We start from the raw sequence: 24,239 nt of genomic DNA on the forward strand, positions 1-24,239 counted from the left end.
ACACTAGGGACAATTTACAATTTTACCGAAACTTAAGTGACCTACAAACCAGTGCGTCTTTGGAGTGTGGGAGGAAACGGGAGCACCCAGAGGAAACCCACGCGTTCACAGAGTGAATGTGCAAACTCTGTATGGACAGCGCCCGTAGTCAGGATGGAAACCGGGTCTCTGTCGCTGTTAGGCAGCAACTCTATATCGCTTGGACGGGCACAAAATGTTGGAGTTACCCAGCGGGATAGGCAGCGTCTCCGGAGAGAAGGAGTGTGTGACGTTTCGGGTCATCTCTTCGCGGCCTTCGTGTCTGAATTGTTGGCTGTCAAAAATGTTTAACGTTTTGTTTTAGCTTGCTAAACAATAGACAATAGGTGCAGGAGTAGGCCATTCGGCCCTTCGAGCTAGCACCGCCATTCAATGTGATCATGGCTGATCATCACCAATCAGTACCCCGTTCCTGCCTTCTCCCCATATCCCCTGACTCCGCTATTTTTAAGAGCCCTATCTAGCTCTCTCTTGAAAGCATCCAGAGAACCGGCCTCCACCGCCCTCTGAGGCAGAGAATTCCACAGACTCACCACTCTCTGTGAGAAAAAGTGTTTCCTCCGTTTTAAATGGTTTACTCCTTATTCTTAAACTGTGGCCCCTGGTTCTGGACTCCCCCAACATCGGAAACATGTTTCCTGCCTCTAGCGTGTCCAAGCCCTTAACAATTTTATATGTTTAAACGAGCTTGGAGTTATCGGGGCCGGTCTGTGTGTTTGCCTCATCACCGCTACAGTGTAGGCAGACGTGGCAGGCACTCTATGCACGGCAGCTGAGCAAAGCTAGGCTGTCAATTTGTTCTGGCTGCCTGCTGGTGAGGCTCCAGTAAGGGACCACTGATGCTCTGCACTGCCAGGTCAAACTACACACAGGATCGCTACTGCTGGAGCCAGCAGGGAGGACAGCCCTGCGGTAGAGCACACATCCAGCTGAAGAGGGGTCTCGACCCAAAACGTCACCTATTCCTTCTCTCCAGAGGCGCTGCCTGTCCCGCTGAGTTACTCCAGCTTTTAGTGTCTATCTTCGATCTAAATTCCTTCCTACACATTCAGCTTGTACTTGCTGAATAGCTTGTATGCTACACATACTTTTTTCACACCAGAGAGTTGTGAATCTGTGGAATTCTCTGCCACAGAAGGGTGTGGAGGCCAATTCACTGGATGTATTCATGAGAGAGTTAGATTTTGCTCTTAGGTCTAACGGAATCAAGGGATTATGGGGAGAAAGCAGGAATGGGGTCCTGATTTTAGATGATCAGCCGTGATCATATTGAATGGCGGCGCTGGCTCGAAGGGCTGAATAGTCTACTCCTGCACCTATTTTCTATGTTTCTATTTTGTTCATAAAATCATAAGAGATTGGACCAGAATTAGGCCATTCGGCCCATCGTCTACTCCATTCTCCAGTCAGGAGAATAGGGTTATGAGGGAGAGATAGATCAGCCATGATTGAATGGCAGAGTAGACTTGATGGGCCGAGTGGACTAATCCTACTCCTATCGCTAATAACATTGAGCATCTTGGAGTTATACAGGGCATGGGCTTGGTATCGCACCTGGGAAGCTGCATCCAGAAGGTGCAGCACTCCTTGTTTTTAGTTTAGTTTAGAGATACAGCACAAAACAGGCCCTTCGGCCCACCGGGTCTGCTCAGACCAGCAATCCCCGCACACTAACACTATCCTAGGGACACTTTTACATTTATACCAAGCCAATTATAAACCTACAAACCTGTACGTCTTTGGAGTGTGGGAGGAAATGCAAAGATCTCGGGGAAAACCCGGGCAGGTCACGGGGAGAACGTACAAACTCCGTGCAGACAAACACCCTTAGTCGGGATCGAACCCGGGTCTCTGGCGCTGTAATGCTTCATTAAGAAGAGAAGAAACAACAGCAGGAACAAGACCTCAGAATCATCTCCACCATTGCACAGTGTCCAGGCTGATCCCCGACACTGCTTTTCTGCTATTGCCCCTTGTTTCCATTCCAGTAGACCATTAGACATAGGAGCAGAATTAGGCCATTTGGCCATTCGCCTCTACTCCGCCATTCAATCATGGCTGATCTATTTTACCCTCATAGAGTCGTACAATGTGGCAACAGGTCCTTAGGCCTAACTTGCCGACACCGGCCAACATGTCCCATTGAGACTAGTCCCACCTGCCTGTGTTTGGCCCATATCTTTAAACCTGTCCTATCCATGTAACTGTCTCAATGTTTCTTGAATGCTGCAATAGTAACTGCCTCAACTTCCTCCTCTGGCAGTTCATTCCATACACACACCATCTTTTGTGTGAAAAGGTTACCCTGCAGGTTCTTGTTAAATCTTTTCTTCCCCCCCCTCGCCTTAAACTTATGTCCCATTCCTGTACTCTGGGCAGGGGACTCTGTGCGTCTACCCGATCTATTCCTCTCATGATTTTGTCCACTCAACCCCATTTTCATGCCTTCGCTCCGTAATGTATGACATGCTTCCTGATCACGAACATATCAATTTCTGCTTTAAAAATACCCATTGTCTTGGGTTTCACTGCCATCTGTAGCGATGAATTCCACAGATTCAGAACCCTCCGGCTAAAGAAATTTTTCCTCATCTCCGTTCTTTAGGTACATGCCTTTATTTCTAGGCAGTGCACTCTGGTTCTAGATTCTACCATTACTGGGAATATCCTTTCGACGTCCACTCTATCTAGGTCTTTCATTATCCGGTAGGTTTCAATGAGATCCCCCCCCCCCCCACCTCATCCTTCTAAACTCCAGTGAGCACAGGCCCAGATTCAGCAAACCTTCATCATATGTTAACCCAATCACCCCCGGGATCATTGTTGTAAACCTCCTCTGGACCTCTGCCACGCCAGCACATCCTTCATCACGTATGAGGCCCAAAACCAAAGATCCTATAGCGGAGCAAGATAGACCACTCCTTCTAAATGCAATGGGCTGACGTGTAGTACGCAACGGAACGGAACGTGGGTTTTTTTTTCATCCATTTCAGTAACCCGACCCGACCCGACCCGACTTGGGTGCTCCGGTTTCCTCCCACGCTCAACGTTGCGGGGGAACAGTTTGTGTTAATAAATTATAATTCTGAAAATGAGGAGAAGATTTTTACCAAAGAACTTTTATTTTTACGAGGATGTTTCCGTAACCGGCTTCCGTCTCTGCACCAGTTATCGTTGCTCCACTATGGGATCTTTGGTGCGGAGACGGAAGCCGGTTACGGAAATGGGGCCGAAAATTACCCATGAATCTGCCCATGACCGTACTACGTCTTTTTCGTCGAGTGATCTATCTTGCTCGCTATAGGATCTTTGCCCAAAACTTCTCACGATATTCTAAATGCAGCTTCAACAATGCCTAATCCTTTAGGCCCCCTTCGGTCGTGGCTGACCATGGGTGTCTCCAGGGTGCTATTCCCTATATAGAGGACGCCTGTGCTTAACTATGTTTAACGTGGGGAGACTGGTGCACAGACAGCCACCCCACGGTCCTTGACAGATCTGGGTCAGGATCCAGTGGCATGGAGTCCAAGATGACCGGAGACCCTTTTCTGCTGCAGCCTTCATCCGCCTTCCCAGCCCTTGTGACGCCTGTTCCACCGTTGAGGTCTTGGTTGGATTGCTCTTTGTCAGAGACCTCCCCCCTCGACCTTACCGCCATGGGTGACCCTACCAGGAGCATAGCTCCAGACGGCATCGCTCTCAGGATCTCAGGCCCACACAAGCTTCTCCACCACGACAAGGTGACAATCCATGGAGAAGATCCAATGCCTTACACAACCTCCGCATCACATTCATAGCAGGCAGCACAGTAGCACAGCTAGTGGGGCGGGGTGAGACCCCGGTTTGGATCTGACCTCCTATAAATTCTTTGTGTGGAGTTTGCACGTTCTCCCTATAACTCCATGGGGTTGTTAATTGGCCTCTGTAAATTGCTCCGGGTGTGCAGGGAGCAGATACAACAATGGAACAAGATAGAATTTATGTGAGCGGGCGACCGATAGTCGGTATTGACTCAGTGGGCCGATGGGCCTGTTTCCATGCTGTATCCTTCAATTAATACGATCAGAAAGCATTTGATAAGATATTTTACAGGAGGTTGGTGAAAAAAATTAGAGCAGATAATAGATGAATGTCAACTGATTTTAATAACAAATAGAAACTAGAAAAGGACACAAAGCGGGTCAAGCAGCATCTTTGGAGAACATGGATAGATAGAATTAGAATTAGATTAGATTCCTTTATTGTCAGAGACCTCCCCCTCGCCCTTACCACCATGGGTGGCCTCACCAGGAGCATAGCTCCAGACGGCATAGGTGACGTTTCGAGTCGGGACCCTTCGTCAGAGTCTGACTGGAAATGGTGGCACAGCGGTAGAGTTGCTGCCGTACAGCGCCAGAGACCCGGGTTTGATCCCGACTACGGGTGCTGTCTGTATGGAGTTTGCACGTTCTCCCTGTGACCTGCGTGGGTTTTCTCCGAGATCTTCGGTTTCCTCTCACACTTCAAAGGCGTACAGGTTTGTAGGTTAATTGGCTTGGTATAAATGTAAATTGTCCCTTGTGCATGGTGGATAGTATTAGTGTGCGGGGATCGTTGGTCGGTGCAGACTCGGTGGGCCGAAGGGCCTGTTTCCGTGCTGTATCTCTAAAACGAAAAACAAAAAAACTTGTCCATGTTCTCCAGAGATGTTGCTTGGCCCACCGAGTTACTCCAGCACTTTGTGTCCTTTTGTGGAAACCAGCATCTGCAATTCTTTGTTTCTACAGATAGAATGTAGAGTTGGGATAAATGGACTCTTCACCGGTTGACATGGGTGTGACTAGGTGCGTACTGCAGGCTTCAGTGCTTTAGCCCAAGACAATTTAATCCACATCAGTGATTTGGCTGAGGAGGTCAGGTGTAACATTTCAGTTTGGCCGAGTTCATGAAACTTAGTGAGAATGTGAGTCGTGATGAGGAAGCAAAGAGGCTTCATGGGTAAGGAGACAAGTTGAGACCGGGATTGCTAACATCTCCTGTCATTGTTTTGTTCTATACGTCCTCACAGTGGAACAGCAGTGGAGTTGCTGCCTTACAACAACAGAGACCCGGGTTCGATCCTGGCTACTGGTGCTTGTCTGTACGGAGTCTATGCGTTTCTCCCTGTGACCGCGTGGGTTTTCTCCGGGTGCTCCGGTTTCCTCCCACACTCCAAAGACGAACAGGGTTTGTAGGTTCACAAAATTGCTGGGGAAACTCAGCGGGTGCAGCAGCATCTATGGAGCGAAGGAAATAGGCGACGTTTCGGCCCGAAACGTCGCCTATTTCCTTCGCTCCATAGATGCTGCTGCACCCTCTGAGTTTCCCCAGCAATTTTGTGTACCTTCGATATTCCAGCATCTGCAGTTCCCTTTTGAACACAGGGTTTGTAGGTTGATTGGCTTCTGTAAAATTGTAAATTGTCCCTAGTGTGTGGGATATAACCATATAACCATATAACAATTACAACACGTAAACAGGCCATCTCGGCCCTTCTAGTCCGTGCCGAACACTTACTCTCACCTAGTCCCATCTACCTGCACTCAGACCATAACCCTCCATTCCTTTCCCGTCCATATACCTATCCAATTTATTTTTAAATGATAAAATCGAACCTGGATAGTGTTAGTGTGCCAGGTGATTGCTGGTTGACGTGGACTTGGTGGGCCAAAGGCCCTATTTGCACTCTGCGTGTCTAAACTAAACTAAACTTTCATGCGTCAGTCAGTCTTCATGGAAGAAAGTGAAGTATTTGATTAATTTCTCTGCCATTTCTGTCTTCCATATTCTAAATACTCCTGTCTGTTGGCCAGTGTGTGCAAGTTGGGCCGAAGGGCCTGTTTCCACACTGTAAGACTCTCTGACTCTATGTATCTGCAGGGTGCCCACAATCTGCCCTCACTAGGTTCCTCCTTTGTCCTTATCTATAGAAGTTGTTTTTAATGTTTCCCACATGTTGCTCCAACAGTTTATTTTCATTTGTTTATGGATTTCTTGGTCATCCTTCGTTGAATTCTAAAAGGCGGCACGGTGGCGCAGCGGTAGAGTTGCTGCTTTAGAGCACCAGAGACCAGGGTTCGATCCTGACTATGGGTGCTGTCTGTACGGAGTTTGCAGGTTCCCCCCGTGACCTGTGTGAGTTTGCTCCGGATTCCCCCCCACATTCCTAAGACGTGCACGTTTGTAGGTTGATTGGCTTCAGTGAAAATAGTAAATTGTCCCTAGAATGTGTAGGACAATGTTAATGTACGGGGATAACTGGTTGGCGCAGACTCAGTAGGCCCAAAAGCCTGTTTGCACACTGCATCTCTAAACTAAGCTAAACTAACTAGACTAAGTCTTCCAATTCTCATGCATACCACTTTTTTCGCTGGTGTTTTTGTGCCTTTTCCTGTATATTCGTGTATAATCTATAATTGGATAGTTTTCCTGTTGCTTTCCCCTGAAGGAATGTATAGATTTTGCAAAATCACATGATATTTCTTTAAACGTTAACCGTTGCCTAACCCTGTTGTTCACTTCAATCTCCACCAACCAACCAACCAACCAACCTTCCCATCACAAGTTTGTTGTTTTCTTTGGTGAGACTTGAAGCCCTGGTTTCTGATTGATTTGCATCTCACTTGAGCCTAATGTAAGATTGTATAAAATAAATGGTCACTCAAGTTTGCCAATTAACCAAAAAGCTGGATAAATAGGTGTGAATATTGATTTCTCTAATTTCAAGTAACCCTTACATCCCCTCTCACTCCACCCTAGTCATCCTACTAGTTTCACTGTTGTCCTGTTGAGTTTCACTGTTTGTGTTACTCGTTAGCACCTTCCCCGCAGCCAACAATGGACCATTGTGGGCTCCACCTTTCCTTGATCATCGTTGCTGCTTTTGATCTGTCTTTTTGTATATCTTTCATTAATTTGTTCTATGTGCCTTTTTGTATCTTTCGTGTCCCCCCCCCCCCTAATTCTCAGTCTGAAGAAGGGCCTCAACCCGAAACGTCACCTATTCCTTTTCTCCAGCGATGCTGCCTGACCCGTTGAGTTACTCCAAATTTTTGCGCCCATCTTCACTGTAAACCAGCATTTGTAGTTCCTTCCTACACAATTAACCAAAGAGGTTAGTGTAGATGTGTTGGGCCGAAGGGCCTGTCACTGTACAATTGAATGACCTATAACTCTCTCACATGGCACAGGACCAAGACTGAAATAATTTGGAGATGCAACAAACTGCAGATGTTGGAATCGTGAGCAAAAGACAAAGTGCTGGAGGAACTCAGCAGGTCAAGCAGCATTTGTGGAAGAATGAACTGATAACTCTTTGGGTTACGAGTTGGAAAAAAGTTCCTGACCTGAAATGGCACTTATTCTTCCCCTCCAGAGATGCTGCCTGACATGCCGAGTTCTGCCAACACTTTGTTTTTTTTGACTAAACTAATCTATTCTATTCTTACCTAGAAATCTGTTCAACTCCATATATGCCTTTGTTATCACCTCTTCCGCAGCCAACAATGGACTATTGTGGGCTCCACCTTTCTTTGGTCATCAGTGCCGGCTCTGATTTGTTCTGAACCGTATCATACCTCTAGGTTCCTTCTCCCCCTGACTCTCAGAATGAAGAAGGGTCTCGACCCAATACGTCACCTATCCCTTTTCTCCACAGATGCTGCCTGACCCTCTGAGTTACTCCCAACATGTGTATATCCTTGATCTAGAAATCTATCTCTTACACATTCCATGAATTCGTCTTGTACATTTATGTCTATTTTTCATGTTAACTCATGACGTGGAAGAGACCATGTTTGGCCCACCAAGTCCTGACTAGGTTCCAAAGCAATGCTATCAATCCGGATTCCTCAACCACTCCAATGCAAGATATGGAAACTAGAATGTCTAGGGTCACCCCATGCTATCACAGGGAGAACGAGCAAACTCCACACAGACAGCATCGAAGGTTGGGATCGAACCGTCAACTGCAAGATAGCTGCACTCAATGCAATGCCTCGGTTCATAAGTGAAAGGAGCGGAATTAGGCCATTCGGCCCATCAAGTCTACTCCGCCATTCAATCATGGCTGATCTATCTTTCCCTCCTAATCCCATTCTCCTGCCTTCTCCCCAGAACCCCTGACACCTGCACTAATCAAGAATCTATCTATCTCTGCCTTAAGAAATATCCATTCACCTAGCCTCCACGATGAATTCCACTGCCCTCTGACTAAAGAAATTCCACCTCATCTCCTTCCTAAAGGAAGCACTGGTCTGCTCCAGTCACTTGATTCAGCCAGTCTATCTATATATTAAATTCCACCATGATTACCAAATTGTCCTTGTAACATGCACCTCTGGTTTCCTTTTTATAACATGCCCAACATTATCACGACTATTCTAGGGTCCGTAAACAAATCCCACCGATATATTTTCCTTCCAGTTCCTTCATAGCTTCACTCAGACTGATTCTAATTCTGCAGCATGATCGACCAAGCCAAGATCCCGTCCAACCAGGGTGACAGAGTGGCGCAGCGGTAGAATTGCTACCTTACAGCGCCAGAGACCCGGGTTTGATCCCGACCACGGGCGCTGTCTGTATGGAGTTCGTACGTTCCCCCCGTTGCCTGTGTGGGTTTTCTCCGAGTGCTCCGGTTTCCTCTCACATTCCAAAGACTTACAGGTTTGTGACTTTGTAAAACCCAGAGAAAACCCACTCGGTCACAGGGAGAACATACAAACTCCGTACAGACAGCACCCGTAGTTAGGATCGAACCTGGGTCTCTGGAGCTGTAAGGCAGCGACTCTACCGCTGTGCCAGCATGCGTTACGTGCCTCATGTGAATATCATTGTATAAGACAATAAACTAATCTGAATCTGAATCTTTTCCTTTTTGCAAGTCCTTACTATACACTGAATACTCAGGAATATTTAGTACCTCCAACTTTTGTTAGCCTGCAGTTATTTCTCCATGTTTTTGTCATGGAAGATAGACACAGAGTGCTGGAGTAACTCAGCGGGTCAGGCAACATCGCTGGAGGTAAAGGATGGGTGACGTTTCGGGTCGGGACCCTTCTTCGGTCTGAATGGGGATCCCGAGCTGAAACGTCGCGCATACACGGACAGCACCCGTGCCAGGGTCGAAGCCGGGTCTCTGGCGCGGCGAGGCAGCAACTCTGCCGCCCTGCCACCACTGTTGGTGACGGATGTACTGCAGCGCTCAGATCCGGCCGGGGCACTTTGTATCTTTGTCGGCGGTGGCGCCCTTTACGTGGCCACCCTTTGCATACCTCGGCTACACGAAGAGGAAGGATTTCACTGTGACAATAAAGAATGTGATGAATGTGTGTTGGTGTTTGTGGGTGGTCCTCGGTGCCAGCTGGCCACGCGCGGGCAGGGGGAACCCTCCTGGCCTCCGCTCTAACCTCCCGTTCCCCGCTGTCTTTGCAGGTTTCTCGCCAGTGACCGACGGCTCTCCCCGGAGCCCCGCCAGCCGCCACCATTGCGTCCAACGACTGGAATGGGAGCGGAGGGAGCCCCAGCGACGGCCGGGAGGAAGGGGCGGAGGCGCTGGAGAAATCGCTGGACAACGACGCGGAGGGAGTGTGGAGCCCCGACATTGAGCAGAGCTTCCAGGAGGCCCTGGCCATCTACCCGCCCTGTGGTCGACGGAAGATCATCCTGTCTGACGAGGGCAAGATGTACGGTGAGTGCCGGCGGCGGAAACCGCCCACCGTGGGTAGTCGGGAGCCAGCAGCTTCCGCTCGGCGGGTCTGGCGGGCGGCATTTGTGGGGAAAGTGACTCGGTGACGTTTCGGGGTCGAGACCCTTCTTCGGACTGAGAGTCAGAGGGGTGGGAGGGGGGGGGGAGAACAAAACTGGAGGTTTGAAAAGGTACAGAATAAATCAGAGCCGGCACCGATGGTCAAGGAAAGGTGGAGCCCACAAAGGGCCATTGTTGGCCGTGGAAGAGGTGATAACGAAGTGACACGAACAGTGAAACTAGCAGAATGACTAGGGCAGGGGAGGGAGGGTTACTTTAAATTAGAGAAATCATAGCTCACATCGCTGGGGTGTAAGATACCCAAGCGAAAAATATGAGGTGCTGTTCCTCCAATTTGCGTGTGGCCTCACTCTGACAGTGGAGGAGGCCCAGGACTGAAAGGTCAGTGTGGGAATGGGAGGGGGAGTTGAAATGTTTAGCAACTGGGAGATCCAGGCGGACTGAGCGGAGGCGTTCAGCGAAACGATCACCCAGTCTGCGCTCCGGCACAGATGCAGTAGATGATGTTGGAGGAGGTGCAAGTGAACCTCTGCCTCGCCTAAAAAGACTGTCGGGGTCCCTGGACGGAGTCGAGGGGGGGGGGTATAGGGACAGGTGTTGCATCTCCTGCGGTTGCAGGGGAAAGTACCTGGGGAGGTGGGGTGAGTGAACCAGAGAGTTGCGGAGGGAACGGTCTCTGTCTGCGGAAGGTGGAAGGCAGTGCAGACAGGAAGATGTGACTGGCGGTGGGAGCCCGTTGTGGGAGGGGGTGGGGGGGTGAAAATGGCGAAGGCTTGTGTGCCGTATCACACGCAAACCGCTGATATGGAGACAGCAAAAAACACAAAAAAACCCTTAATGCACCAGAATGTTACCGGGATTAGCGGGCAGTGGCTACAGGGAGACGTTGGACACACTTGGATTGCTTTCTCTGGAACATCTGAGGCAGCGGGGATACCTGATGGAAGTATATGAACTTATATACGGTAGACAGTGGGAACCTTTTATCCCTGGATGGGAGAATCAAATACTAGTGGGCAGAGCTTGAAGGTGAGAGGGGCAAGGTTTAAAGGAGATGTGCGGGGCAACTTTTTACAGAGGGTAGTGGGTGTCTGGAACACGCTGCCAGCGTTGTTGGTTGAGACAGATACGACGGTGGCATTTAAGAGGCTTTAGGACGTGCGTTTGGACGGAGCAGGGGACAGAGGGATGTGGATTATGCGCAGGTTGATAAGAGGTGTTCTTGCCATCATGTTCGGGTCAGACATTGTGGGCCTGTTCGTGTGCCCTGCTGTTCTATGTTCTATAAAGTACCTTGACCCTGGTGGCTATTTTGATGGGCTATACATGCCCACGGCCCTTTATTTTGGAGGCAGAGGGATTGACATGGTGTGTGGAGTTGACCTTCACTCACAGGTGAAGTTCAAATTAAGTTCAGTGCCATACTTGCAAACTGGTTTGGAAATTATTCGGAATACCTGAAATGCTTGGGAACTTCCTTCAGTTAGAGCCGTGCGCTACTGTTGTGAGACTCACTGTTTGTTTCTCTCGAGGCCTGAGCCACGAGGGTTGGTTATTAAGAGGGAACTGCAGATGCTGGAAAATTGAAGTATCACACACAAAAAAAAAAAAAAAATGCTGGAGAAACTCAGCGGGTGCAGCAGCATCTATGGAGCGAAGGAAAATTTTTTTCCTTCGCACCATAGATGCTGCTGCACCCACTGAGTTTCTCCAGCATTTTTTTGTGTACCTAGGGTTAGTTATTGCCAGGAGGTGATTGAACAAGCATGTTAGAAACATAGAAAATAGGTGCAGGAGTAGGCCATTCGGCCCTTCGAGCCTGCACCGCCATTCAATATGATCATGGCTGATCATCCAACTCAGTATCCTGTACCTGCCTTCTCTCCATACCCCCTGATCCCTTTAGCCACAAGGGCCACTCCCTCTTAAATATAGCCAATGAAATGGCCTCAACTACCTCCTGTGGCAGAGAATTCCAGAGGTTCGCCACTCTCTGTGTGAAAAATGTTTTTCTCATCTCGGTCCTAAAGGATTTCCCCCTTATCCTTAAACTGTGACCCCTTGTCCTGGACTTCCCCAACATGGGGAACAATCTTCCTGCATCTAGCCTGTCCAACCCCTTAAGAATTTTGTACGTTTCTATAAGATCCCCCCTCAATCGTGTTGTAATTCTATCTTGTTCTTCTATCTTGTTCAAAAGTTGTAGCCCTCCTGATGTTAGACGCATTGTTTTTGTGTTCGTTTGGACTTGAACGCTGTGTTTTAATTCCTTCTCCAATCTCCAGTGCATTGCGGGACCTTGGATGTAGATGTGCCGGGACTTGAACCATTTGACATTTGAGTGTGTTCCAGAGGCACTGGGCCGTGTACTCGCTGGTCCTGATTGAAACGTACCGAATAGTGAAAGGCTTGGATAGCGTGGATGTTTCCACCAGTGGGAAGAGTCCAGGACCAGAGGCCACAGCCTCAGAATAAAAGGACGTACCTTTAGAAAGGAGATGTGGAGGAATTTCTTGAGTCAGAGGGTGGTGAATCTGTGGAATTCATTGCCACAGGCAGCTGTGGAGGCCAGGTCAAAGGCGGAGATTCACAGATTCTGGATTAGTGTGGGTGTCAGGGGTTATGGGGAGATGGCAAGGGTTGAGAGGGAAAGATAGATCAGCCATGATTGAATGGCGGAGCAGACTTGATGGGCTGAATGGCCTAATTCTGCTCCTATCACTTATGAGAGTCTCTGCTTTTTACAAATCCATGTCCATGCCCGCATGTTTATCTTCTTAAGTGTTTGAAGTGGGCCCACATTTATTGGTGTAACTCAGTGGGTCTGGCAGCATCTCTGGAGAGCGTGGATGGGTCATGCTTAGAGTTGGCATCCTTCTTGCAGGAAGGGTCCCGGGTCGCCTATCCTTGTTGAATCTGGAGATGTGCCTTTTCACACTTCTATCGTGAGGTGTTATATGGAGTCATTGGAAGGGAGGTGGGTTTGTGTGATGGTCTGGGCTGTTTTCACAATAGTCTACAATACCTTGCGGGCTTGGATGGAGCTGTTCCCAAACCAAGCTGTGATGCATCATCCTGAGAAAATGCTTTCTATGGCGCATCTGTAGAAGTTGGTGAGAGTTGTTGGGGACAGGCCGAACTTCCTAAGGAGATCTCTTTTCCACCAATAAATCTGGCACTCGGACATTGGAGTTTGTCTCTGGAGTCGTTGCGGTACAATGCTTCGAACTACATTCTGCAGGTTGTATCTCTCCCTTCGCTCTACCTACTCAATGGTTCTTTATTGTCATGTACGCACTGCACAGTCAAATTCCTTTTGCATAGCTCACACAAGCACGCATCGGCATATTTTGGTGCCACTTACAGAAGTCCAAAGTCCGGTCCACATGCTCGATGCACTGCAGCGCATTTACAATACGATACGATAGAACTTTATTTATCCCAGAAGGGAAATTGATCTGCCAACAGTCATAAAAACACAAGTTTCGTGAAAGATGAAATGAGTGGAAAGGATTGAGGATGTGCAAAGATTGGGGAGAGGGGGAGGGGTATCAGTCTACCCCACGACAGTCTGTGGAATTCTCTGCCTCCGAAGGGGGTGGAGGCCAGTTCTCTGGATGTTTTCAAGAGAGAGCTAGATGGGGCTCTTAAAAATAGCAGAGTCAGGGGATATGGGGAGAAGGCAGGAACGGGGTAATGGTTGGGGATGATCAGCCATGATCACATTGGCTCGAAGGGCCGAATGGCCTACTCCTGCACCTATTGTCTATTGTCTATTGACAGAAGGGGGGAGGAGTTGTACAGTTTGATAGCCACAGGGGGGGAAAGGATCTCCTGTGGCGTTCGGTGCTGCATCTTGGCGGAACCAGTCTGTTGCTGAAGGTGCTCCTCAGGTTGACCAGTGTGTCATGGAGGGGGTGAGCTGTATTGTCCATGATGCTCCGCAGTTTGAGGAGCATCCTCCCCTCCAAGACCAACCTCCCATGAATCCAACTCCACCCCCAGGACGGAGCCGGCCTTCCTGATGAGTTTGTTAATTCGTGTTGGCGTCCACGGCCTTCACCCTGCTGCCCCAGTACACGGTAGCGAAGAAGGTGGCACTGGCTACCACTGATTGGTAGAACATCTGCAGCATCCCACTGCAGATGTTGAGGGAGCGGAGCATAGTAACAGTACTCTATGACTCAATGACTTTATCACTATTATAGGGTAGGGGAATCATAGACAAAAATAAGATATGTTTTAAATTAAATTAAATTTCTTTATTTATATAGCACAGTTTTAGTCAACTTGCATTGACCCCAAAGTGCTTCACATAATTACATCCACACACACAGGCAAAGGTGGGTGAAGTGTCTTGCCCAAGGACACACACAGGCAAAGGTGGGTGAAGTGTCTTGCCCAAGGACACAACGACAGTATGCACTCCAAGCGGGATTCGAACCAGCTACCTTCCGGTTGCCAGCCGAACACTTAGCCCATTGTGCCATCTGTCGTCCCATTAGTTGAGGGGGGCAAGATTTACCATAAACATCAGGGCAACTTTTTTGCGTGGAGAGTGGTGGGTTTATACAATGAGTTGCCATGATGAGGCAGTTGAGACAGGTACAGTAGCAGCATTTAGAAAGGTTACCTGGATTGGATAGGTTCAGAGGGATGTGGGCCAAACACAGGCCAATGGGTCTAACTTAGATTGAGCACATGGACCAGTTGGGTCGAAGGGCCTGTTTCCGTGCCAAACGGTTCTATCCCACTAACTGCAGTTGCTGGAATCTTGAAAAGTGCTGGAGGAACTCAGAGGGTCAGGCAGCATCTGTGGAGGGAATGGACAGGCGACGTTTCAGGTCGGGACCTGACCTTCAAAGTCTGATGTAGAGTTCCGACCTGAAAAGTTGCCTCTCCATTTCCTCCACAGATGTTGCTGAGGACATACCATTAAAGAAATATCCAGACAGGTGCATGGATAGGATAGGTGTGGATGGATATGGGCCAAATACAGGCAGGTGGGACCAGCGTGGATGGGACATGTTGGCAGGTGTGGGCAGGTTGGGCTGATGGGCCTGTTTCCACGCTGCGTGTGTGACTTCTTCGCCATCTTCTTCGCTGCCGTGTGCTGGAGCAGCAGGGCGAAGTCCGCAGACTCAAACACGAATTAACAAACTCATGAAAGGTCCCGACCTGATGTGTATACATTCGCTCCGTAGACGTTGCCTGACCCACTGTGTTACGCCAGCACCTTGACGCATGGGTGTGGACGGTTAGCCTCATGGACACCAGACCACTAATTACTAGGCCTCAGGGATGTGTGGGTGACTGGTCAGGTCACAGCTGGAGGTCACCATCGGGGTTGTTTGTATGTGGGCTTTGAGGAGGTTGAAATGAGACTAGATTCCTCTTAACGGTGAAGGTCCTGTCTATTATCTGTCTGCGATAAACTACTGGTTCTCGGGAATAGACACAAAATGCTGGAGTAACTCCGTGGGGCGGGCAGCATCTCTGAGGAAAAGGAATGGGCAACGTTTAGGGCCAAGACCCTAGGGTCACTCATTCCTTTTATCCAGAGATGCTGCCTGTCCCGCTGAGTTACTTCAGCATTTTGTGCCTATCTTGGATTTAAGCCAGCATCTGCAGTTCCTTCCCACACTGCTGATTCTCGGGTGGGGGGGGGGGGGGGGGGGGGGGGGGGGGGGGGGGGGGGGGGGGGGGGGGGGGGGGGGGAGCTCCCTTTCAAAGCTGGAATTAGAGTTTGGGTCAGCCCCTGTCAGACCTGTTTTCTCTTGTTGACAAAACACACATGTTGGTCGGAGATAAGTGGGGGTGAAGACAATAGAGACAAGATCAGCCAGGGGGTGATGATTGTTTATTGGAATGGGAGTGGCTGAGAGCATTGCAACAAAGCATTACCTCCCAGACTGATTCTGATCTTGTGTGCAGGATGGAACTGCTGGTTTAAACCGAAGAAAGACACAAAATGCTGGGAGTAACACAGCGGGACAGGCAGCATCTCCGGATAGAAGGAATGGGTGGCGTTTTTCGGGTCAAGACTCTTCATCAGTCTCGACCCGAAAAACCACCCATTCCTTCTCTCCAGAGATGCTGCCTGTCCCGGCTGAGTTACTCCAGCATTTTGTGTCTATCTTTGATTCTGATCTTGCCTGTGTTCCCGTACCCACATGATGCCCTTACTTGTCAACAGTCTTACTCTAAACACCAACACTGACTTTGTCTTCACCTCAAAGTCAGACACAACACACAGGAGTAACTCAACGGGTCAGGCGACATCTCTGGAGAAAAGGAACAGGTGACGTTTCAGGTCAAGACCCTCCTTCAGGGAAATGTGAAGCGTTTAGCAGTGGGGAAATCACAGGACATGTTGAGACCCTCCTTAAGACCGCACATTAACCCCAACATTAGTTTAGAGATACAGCGCAGAAACAGGCCCTTCGGCCCACCGAGCACATGCCGACCAGTGATTTCACTAAAGCAAAAGACAAGAGATCTATTCCAAATATCCACTGTCTGCTGATCTATCAGGTGTAGATATTTTACAGGATAAACCTGCTGGACCATTAGAGGAAAACCCCAGGGATTTTTGTCCCATTTCTGATCCTAGTGTTGTGCTGCTCCCTGGAACTCAATTGCAGTGACTGTCTAACATGGTTTCAAAAGTGTTTAAGAAGGAACTGCAGATGCTGGAAAATCGAAGGTAGGCAAAAATGCTGGAGAAACTCAGCGGGCGAGGCAGCATCTATGGAGCGAAGGAAATAGGCAACGTTTCGGGTCGAAACGTTGCCTATTTCCTTCGCTCCATAGATGCTGCCTCACCCGCTGACTGAAGGGCCTGTCCCACTGTACGAGGTAAATCAAGAGTTCTCCCGAGTTCTCCCCTGATTCGAGCTCGTGTAATGTACGTAGCGGCTCGTACGAGCAAAAAGTAACCATTTTTTTCCCGTGGACATTTTTCGCAGTGTTCAAAAAACGTCACGAGTTTACCGGATTTCCCGAGTACCTACCGTTACTCGTACGAGCCGCTACGTGACATCCACGAGCCGCTACGTACATTACACGAGCTCGAATCAGGGGAGAACTCGGGAGAACTCTTGAATGACCTCGTACAGTGGGACAGGCCTGTTAGTGTGCGGGGATTGCTGGTCGCCCCGGGCTGAAGGGCCTGTTTCCGCGTTGCATCTCAAAAACTAAACTAAGCTAAAAAATCATTGTAACTAAACACATTTATAACGTTCCGAACTTTGCTGGCAATGGTTCCACACTCACCCCATTCTTATTCCATCGACATGCCACATGTCTTAGCATTCGGACTATTTATAGTATGCCGGTTATGTGTTGGAGAGTCACGAGCCTGCATCATCTCTCTCCATGCAGTACTCCAGCTACATATAGTGCTGCGCTATTAGTGGCCAGCCCAAGGGGAACAGAAACCAGGGCTCCTGTATATCGGCGAGACCAAGCACAGACTGGGCGATCGTTTCGCATGTACACCTTCGCTAAGTCCGCCTCGTCCCACACGATCCCCCGGATGCTAAACACTCCGGAAGGGATCCTGTCCTATACAGGGACACATGACAATAAACTCACTTGAACTTGAACTTGAACTATTCCTTCTCTCCAGAGATGCTGCCAGTCCCCCAGAGTGACTCTGGCATTTTGTGTCTTTCTCTGATTATTGTTGCTTTCTGCATATCTTCCATTCATTTGACCCTACGTGCCGTAGATATCCCTCGTTCCCCTTTCCCCTCCCTCTCAGTCTAAAGAAGGGTATCGACTCGAAACATCACCCACTCCTTTTCTCCAGTGATGCAGCCTGACCCGCTGAGTTACTCCAGCTTTTTGTGTCTGTCTTCGGTTGAAACCGGCATCTGCAGTTCCTCCCGACACACTTTAGCCCCCCTTTCCATATTGACCTTTCAGCCCTGGAGCCTCCTCCACTGTCAGAGTGAAGCCACACGCAAATTGGAGAAACAGCACCTCATATTTTGCTTGGGCAGCTTGCACCCTCTAACTTCAAGTCACCCTTGCATTCCCTCTCTCCCTCCCACCCTAGTCATCCTACTAGTTTCACTGTCATCCTGCTAAGTTTCACTGTTTGTATTACTCGTTATCACTTTCCCCACAGTCAACAATGGACCATTGTGGGCTCCACCTTTCCTGACCATCATTGCTGGCTTTGATTTGTCCTTTTAATATCTTTCATTCATTTGTTCTTGGTACCTTTTCATATCTCTAGTTTCCCTCTCCCCCGACACGCAGTGTGAAGAAGGGTCTTGACCCGAAACGTCACCTATTCTTTTTAGGGACAATTTTTACACTTATACTGATCCAATTAACCTACAAACCGGCACGCCTTTGGAGCGTGGGGGGGGAGGGGGGGGGAAACCGGAGCACCCGGAGAAAACCCACGCCGGTCACGGGAAGAACGTACGAACTGCGTACAGACAGCACCTGTGGTCAGGATTGAACCTGGGTCTCTGGCCCTGTAAGGGCTGTAAGGCAGCAACTCTACCGCTGCGCCACCGTGCCGACCCGTGATATTTATATTTAATGGGGAGATTTATCACATAAGGCGAGAAGCAGAAGGTGACCAGAAGTCAGGGCTCCTATACATTGGCGAGACCAAGTGCAGACTGGGCAATTGTTTCGCTGAAGACCTTGGCCTTTACCTCCCCTTCCCATTCCCACACTGACCTTTCATGTCCTGGGCCTCCTCCACTGTCAGAGTGAGGCCCAGCGCAAATTGGAGGAACAGCACCTCGTACTCTGCTTTGGCAGCTTACACCCCAGCGGTATGAACATTTTTAAGGTACATATCACCTCTGAAGGTACAAAGCTCTGAATTTACTGAAACCGTTCGTTCCTGGCCCTCCTCCTTCAGTCCCACCTCAGTTATTGTCTGATTTATTCCCTGGAAGTTTCATTATCAATGGTTCAATGGTTCTATTTATTGGCACGAGCACCAAGGTGTGGAAGATGGCCATTCGGCCCATAGAGTCTGCACTGACCATGAAGCACCCATTTAATTGAACCATGTTGAAACACAATGGATCGTCTGGTCAGCATCACATTATTGTACCGTGGATGTTGTGACCCCAATGTTACAAGAATGGCCGCACTTTAGGAGTCAAGAATGTTTAATTGTCATATGGAATAACAGAAAAGTGAAAGTCATAAGTCTGAAGAAGGGCACTTTCTTTAGACATTGTGAATGCACTGTTTGTATGGAAAAAAAACCCCGATGGCTATTGGCAGCTTGAGGTTGAATATCCTTCTTGTTCCTCCTTGTTGAATATCCCGTCAGGATTGCCAATGTCACAAATTAACACTCATGATTATCAAAGGGATTTTTCCCTGGCACAGAGGCTGTCAAATATCTGATGATATGTACTGCACATGGATCTTGGTGTTTGCCACATCCAGCCAGTACACATACGGAGAGCATGTGTATAGAAACATAGAAATTAGGTGCAGGAGTAGGCCATTCGGCCCTTCGAGCCTGCACCGCCATTCAATATGATCATGGCTGATCATCCAACTCAGTATCCTGTACCTGCCTTCTCTCCATATCCCCTGATCCCTTTAGCCACAAGGGCCACATCTAACTCCCTCTTAAATATAGCCAATGAACTGGCCTCAACTACCTTCTGTGGCAGAGAATTCCAGAGATCCACCACTCCCTGCGTGAAAAATGTTTTTCTCATCTCGGTCGTAAAAGATTTCCCCCTTATCCTTAAACTGTGACCCCTTGTTCTGGACTTCCCCAACATCGGGAACAATCTTCCTGCATCTAGCCTGTCCAACCCCTTAAGAATTTTGTAAGTTTCTATAAGATCCCCCCTCAATCTCCTAAATTCTAGTGGTATTCTTATCCCACTTTGGCACCCACTCCCTACACACAAGGGGCAATTTACAGAGACCCGGGTTCGATCCTGACCACGGGTGCTGTATATACAGAGTTCGAACGTTCTCCCCGTGGCCTGCGTAGGTTTTCTCTGGGTGCTCCGGTTTCCTCCCACACTCCCACACGTGCTGGTTAAGGCTTCTGTAAATTTTCCCTAGGATGTAAGATAGAACTAGTATACGGGTGATCATTGGTCGGCATGGACACTTTGGGCCGAAGGGCCTGTATCCACGCTGTAACTATAAAAACTACGACTGCAGATACTGGTTATCAAAAAAAAAAGTGCTGGAGTAACTCAGCGGGTCAGGCAGCATCTCTGGGGAACATGGCTCGGTGGCGCAGCGGTAGAGTTGCTGCCTCACTGTGCCACAGACCCGGATTTGATCCCGACTATGGGTGCTGTCTGTACGGAGTTTGTACGTTCTCCCCATGACCTGCGTGGGTTTACTCCGGGACCTCCGGTTTCCTCCCACACTCCAAAGACGTGCGGGTTTGTAGGTTAACCGGCCTGGTATCATTGTAAATTGTCACTAGTATGTGTAGGATAATGCTAGTGTGCGGGGATCGCTGGTCAGCGCGGACTCGATGGGCCGAAGGGCCTATTTCATTGCTGTATCTCTAAACTGAACTAAACTAAATCTGAAGAAGGGTTTCGGCCCAAAACGTTGCCTATTTCCTTCGCTCCATAGATGCTGCTGCACTCGCTGAGTTCCTCCAGCATTTTTGTCTACCTTAAACTAAATCTCTCTTATGTCGGAGTTTAAACATCTGCATTTTCTCACAAGCAGATGATAGAGGCTATATGTTAATCCCACGTACTCTAAATGAAAATGCGTACCCTCCTGTGTCCCTAACTCATTGACTACCTGCAGGAAGGGTGTTTCGAAAGGCTACACACGAGAAGCTCTCTAATATCCCAGCAACTATGATCAGACAACTGTATGGTTTGCAGAACAGCTGGAGTACGTTTAGGTGTATTATTGTCACCTGTACCAAGCTGCCGTGGAAAGCTTTGTTTTACATGTTATCCCAACAGATTGGATAAAACTATACGTAAATACAATCAAGTCAAACTCAAGTACAATAGACAGTGCAAAGGGGAAAATGCAGAGTGCTGAATATTTTTTTAAAAGACACAAAGTGCTGGAGTAACTCAGCGGGTCAGTAAATCAGCATCTTTGGAGAACATGGATAGGCGACCTTTCGGGTCGGGACCCTTCTTCAGAGTCAATACCCTTCAGTTAGTTCTCAGCATTGTAGCGTGATAAAAAGGAACTGCAGATGTTGGTTTACACCACAGATAGACACAAAGTGCTGGAGTAACTCAGCGGGTCAGGCAATGTGAAGAACGTTCCCGACTCCCGATCCGAAACATCACCTATCCATTTTCCACTTTCTCCAGAGATGCTGCCTGACCCGCTGAGTTGCTCCAGCATTTTGTGTCTATCTTCAACATCAGATCCACAGACTAAAGTCCAATGTCACGCAGTGGTGTGGAGGTGAATCAGACGGTCCGCTATCTTGCGTGTAGGAACGGAACTGCAGATGCTGCTTTACACCCGAAGATAGACACAAAACGCTGGAGTAACTCAGAGGGACGGGCAGCATCTCTGAAGAAAAGGAATGGGTGATGTTTCGGGTCGAGACCCTTCTTCAGACCTAGCTTATGGTCTGATTCAGGGAAGTGGGGTGCTTACTTTGCGCTGAGATCATTTAGTCCCAACTTTGTTTTTCCACTGACATAGTTGGAAATACTTTGCAAGCTGCATTGTCAGCAGTTCTCACTGCGTGGGTGTATTGTGTGAATGAATAAAAGTCACGTTTGATAGTGGCTGTGTCCCTGGTTTGTAGACACAGGTTTTCACACCACGCTGCTCAAAGCACCAAGTCTCAGTCCACCCCCGTTCCCACTAAAAAGTTGCTGATTGTATTGACAAGGCCAAAGGCCAAGTGCTGATGTCGTGAAGTCTCAACTATGATAGGGTCATAGCACATGCCGACTATCAACATTGTCTGTTTGGCTGTCTTCCTGATTAAATTTGATCTTTAGTTTAGCTTAGTTTAGAGATACAGCACGGAAACAGGCCCTTCGGCCCACCGGGTCCGTGCCGACCAGCGACCCCTGCACATTAACACTATCCTACACACACTAGGGACAATTTACACTTATGCCTGCAAACCTGTGCGTCTTTGGAGTGTGGGAGGAAACCGAAGATCCTGGAGAAAACCCACACAGGTCACGGGGAGAGCGTTCAAACTCCGTACAGACAGCACCCGTAGTCAGGATCGAACCCGGGTCTCCTGGCGCTGGAAGCACTGTAAGGCAGCGACTCCACTCGTTGTCACCTTCTGCTATGCCACATTTCCCTTGAACGTTGTCCCCTTTGATCTCTTGTTTTCACACCTTACCCGTCCATATCTCTGGGTCTCCCTGAAGAAGGGTCTCCATCCGGAATGTCACCCGTTTCTTCTCCCCAGAGATGCTGCCTGTCCCGCTGAGTTACTCCAGCTTTTTGTGCCTATCGACTATCTATTGACATGAATCCCACATTGCTCTCCCAACATTCCCATCAACTGCCCCCCGGCTTCTCTCCCTGACTTACACGAGGGGTCAACTAATCGACCAACCTGCACCCCTCCGGGATTTGTTTAGTTTAGAGATGCAGCGCAGAAACAGGCCCTTCGGCCCACAGAGTCCATGCCGGCCAGCAACTAACACCATCTAACAGCACACTAACACCATCCGACACACACTAGGGACAATTTACAATTATACCAAGCCAATTAACCTACAATTCCCATTCCGAATCCGACCTTTCTTGTCCTGGGTCTCCTCCATGGCCAGAGTGAGGACCACCGGAAATTGGAGGAGCAGCACCTCATATTCCGCTTGGGCAGTCTGCACCCCAGCGGCATGAACATTGACTTCTCCAATTTCCGGTAGCCCTTGCTATCTCCTCCCCTTCTCAGCTCTCCCTCAGCCCTCTGGCTCCTCCTCTTCCTTTCTTCTTCCCGCGCCCCCCCCCCCCCCACCCTACATCAGTCTGAAGAAGGGTTTCGGCCCGAAACGTTGACTATTTCCTTCGCTCCATAGATGCTGCTGCACCCGCTGAGTTTCTCCAGCGCTTTAGTCTCCCTTCGATTTTCCAGCATCTGCAGTTCCTTCTTGAACCTACAAACCTGTACGTCTTTGGAGTGTGGGAGAAAACCAGAGCACCCGGAGGAAACCCACGCAGTTTAGTTTAGTGATTGTCACATGTAAGGTGCAGTGAAAAGCTTTTTGTTGCATGCTGCTATCCAGTCAGCGGAAAGACTATATATGATTACATCGGGCCATCCACAATGTACAGGATACAGGATAAACGGAATAACGTTTAGTGCAAGATAAACTCCAGTTAAGTCCGATTAAAGATAGTCCGAGAGTGTCCAATGCGTGGCTCAGGACCGCTCTCTAGTTGGTGATAGGATGGTTCAGTTGCCTGATTATTGCTGGGAAGAAACTGTCCCTGAATCTGGAGGTGCGTGTTTCCACACTTCTGTACCTCATGGCCGATGGGAGAGGGGAGAGGGGAGAAGAGGGAGTGACCTTTGATTCTGCTGGTGGCCTTGTTGAAGCATAGACAGAGATAGACACAAATGCTGGAGTAACTCAGCGGGTCGGGCGTCATCTCTGGAGAAAAGGAATAGGGTCGAGACCTTTCTTCAGACAGACTGGTTTTGCGGGATGGTCTGGTCTACACAGTTTTCACTGCAACACTGGGTGTGAATGAATAGAAGTCATGTCGGATAGTGGCTACGTCCCTGGGTTGTGGACGCTGGTTTTCAGTCAAGCCCCGGATCTCAGTCCCCTCCCTGGTCCCACTAAAACGTTGCTGACTGCATCGACAAGGCCAAAGGCCGGCCGGACTGTAATGAAATCTGCCTCTCATTGTATTGGCTGGAACCGGAGCCGATGCGTAAAAGGGCTGAAATGGAGGCTTGCGAGCGGGTTCCCAACCCTTGTGTGGAACTGAGGAATGTGCCTGGAGCTGGGCCCACATTCCTCACATTCCTTCCTCTGGTGCACGGAGCATTCCTGAGGTAGTGTGGCCTGTGCAGCATACGGGGAAGTGACAGCAAAGGAATTGAGTGTCGTGACAAAAATGGATATTGTTCAGGAGGCTCCTTATCGCTCGGGTTTTGTCCTTTTGAGGAGCTGTCTTGCAAGGCTCAGCTATAAAGAGCTTCTCAGGGCAAAACCCATGGGATCAATGTACTCAGCGTGCTGTATCTCTCTCGCTCTCTCTCACACACACACACACACATGCTTTCTCTTTCCCTCTCTCTCTCTCTCTCTCTCTGTCCTTCTCACGCTCTCTCTCCCTCTCCCCCTCTCTCCCTCTCTCCCTCTCTCTCTCCCTCTCTCTCTCTCTCTCTCTCTCTCTCTATCACTCACTCTACCACTCTCTCTCTCTCTCTCACTCTCACATTATCTCTCTATCACTCTCATGCTCTTCATCTCAC

General features: G+C 48.9%; 1 protein-coding gene across 12 annotated transcripts in view; it reads left to right on the forward strand.

Moving 5' to 3' along the window:
* The window catches only part of tead3 (TEA domain transcription factor 3), a 231,197-nt gene that overhangs the window by 73,166 nt on the left and 133,792 nt on the right, over positions 1 to 24,239 (forward strand). For all 12 annotated transcript variants that reach the window (XM_033042769.1, XM_033042778.1, XM_033042773.1 and 9 more), the window contains one exon: positions 9,490 to 9,745. In XM_033042769.1, the coding sequence (XP_032898660.1) occupies positions 9,739 to 9,745 (7 nt within the window). In that variant the 5' untranslated portion in view covers positions 9,490 to 9,738. The remainder of the gene's footprint in view (positions 1 to 9,489; positions 9,746 to 24,239) is intronic.

This window comes from Amblyraja radiata, chromosome 24, assembly GCF_010909765.2.
Source record: "Amblyraja radiata isolate CabotCenter1 chromosome 24, sAmbRad1.1.pri, whole genome shotgun sequence".
Classification (NCBI taxonomy): domain Eukaryota; kingdom Metazoa; phylum Chordata; class Chondrichthyes; order Rajiformes; family Rajidae; genus Amblyraja; species Amblyraja radiata.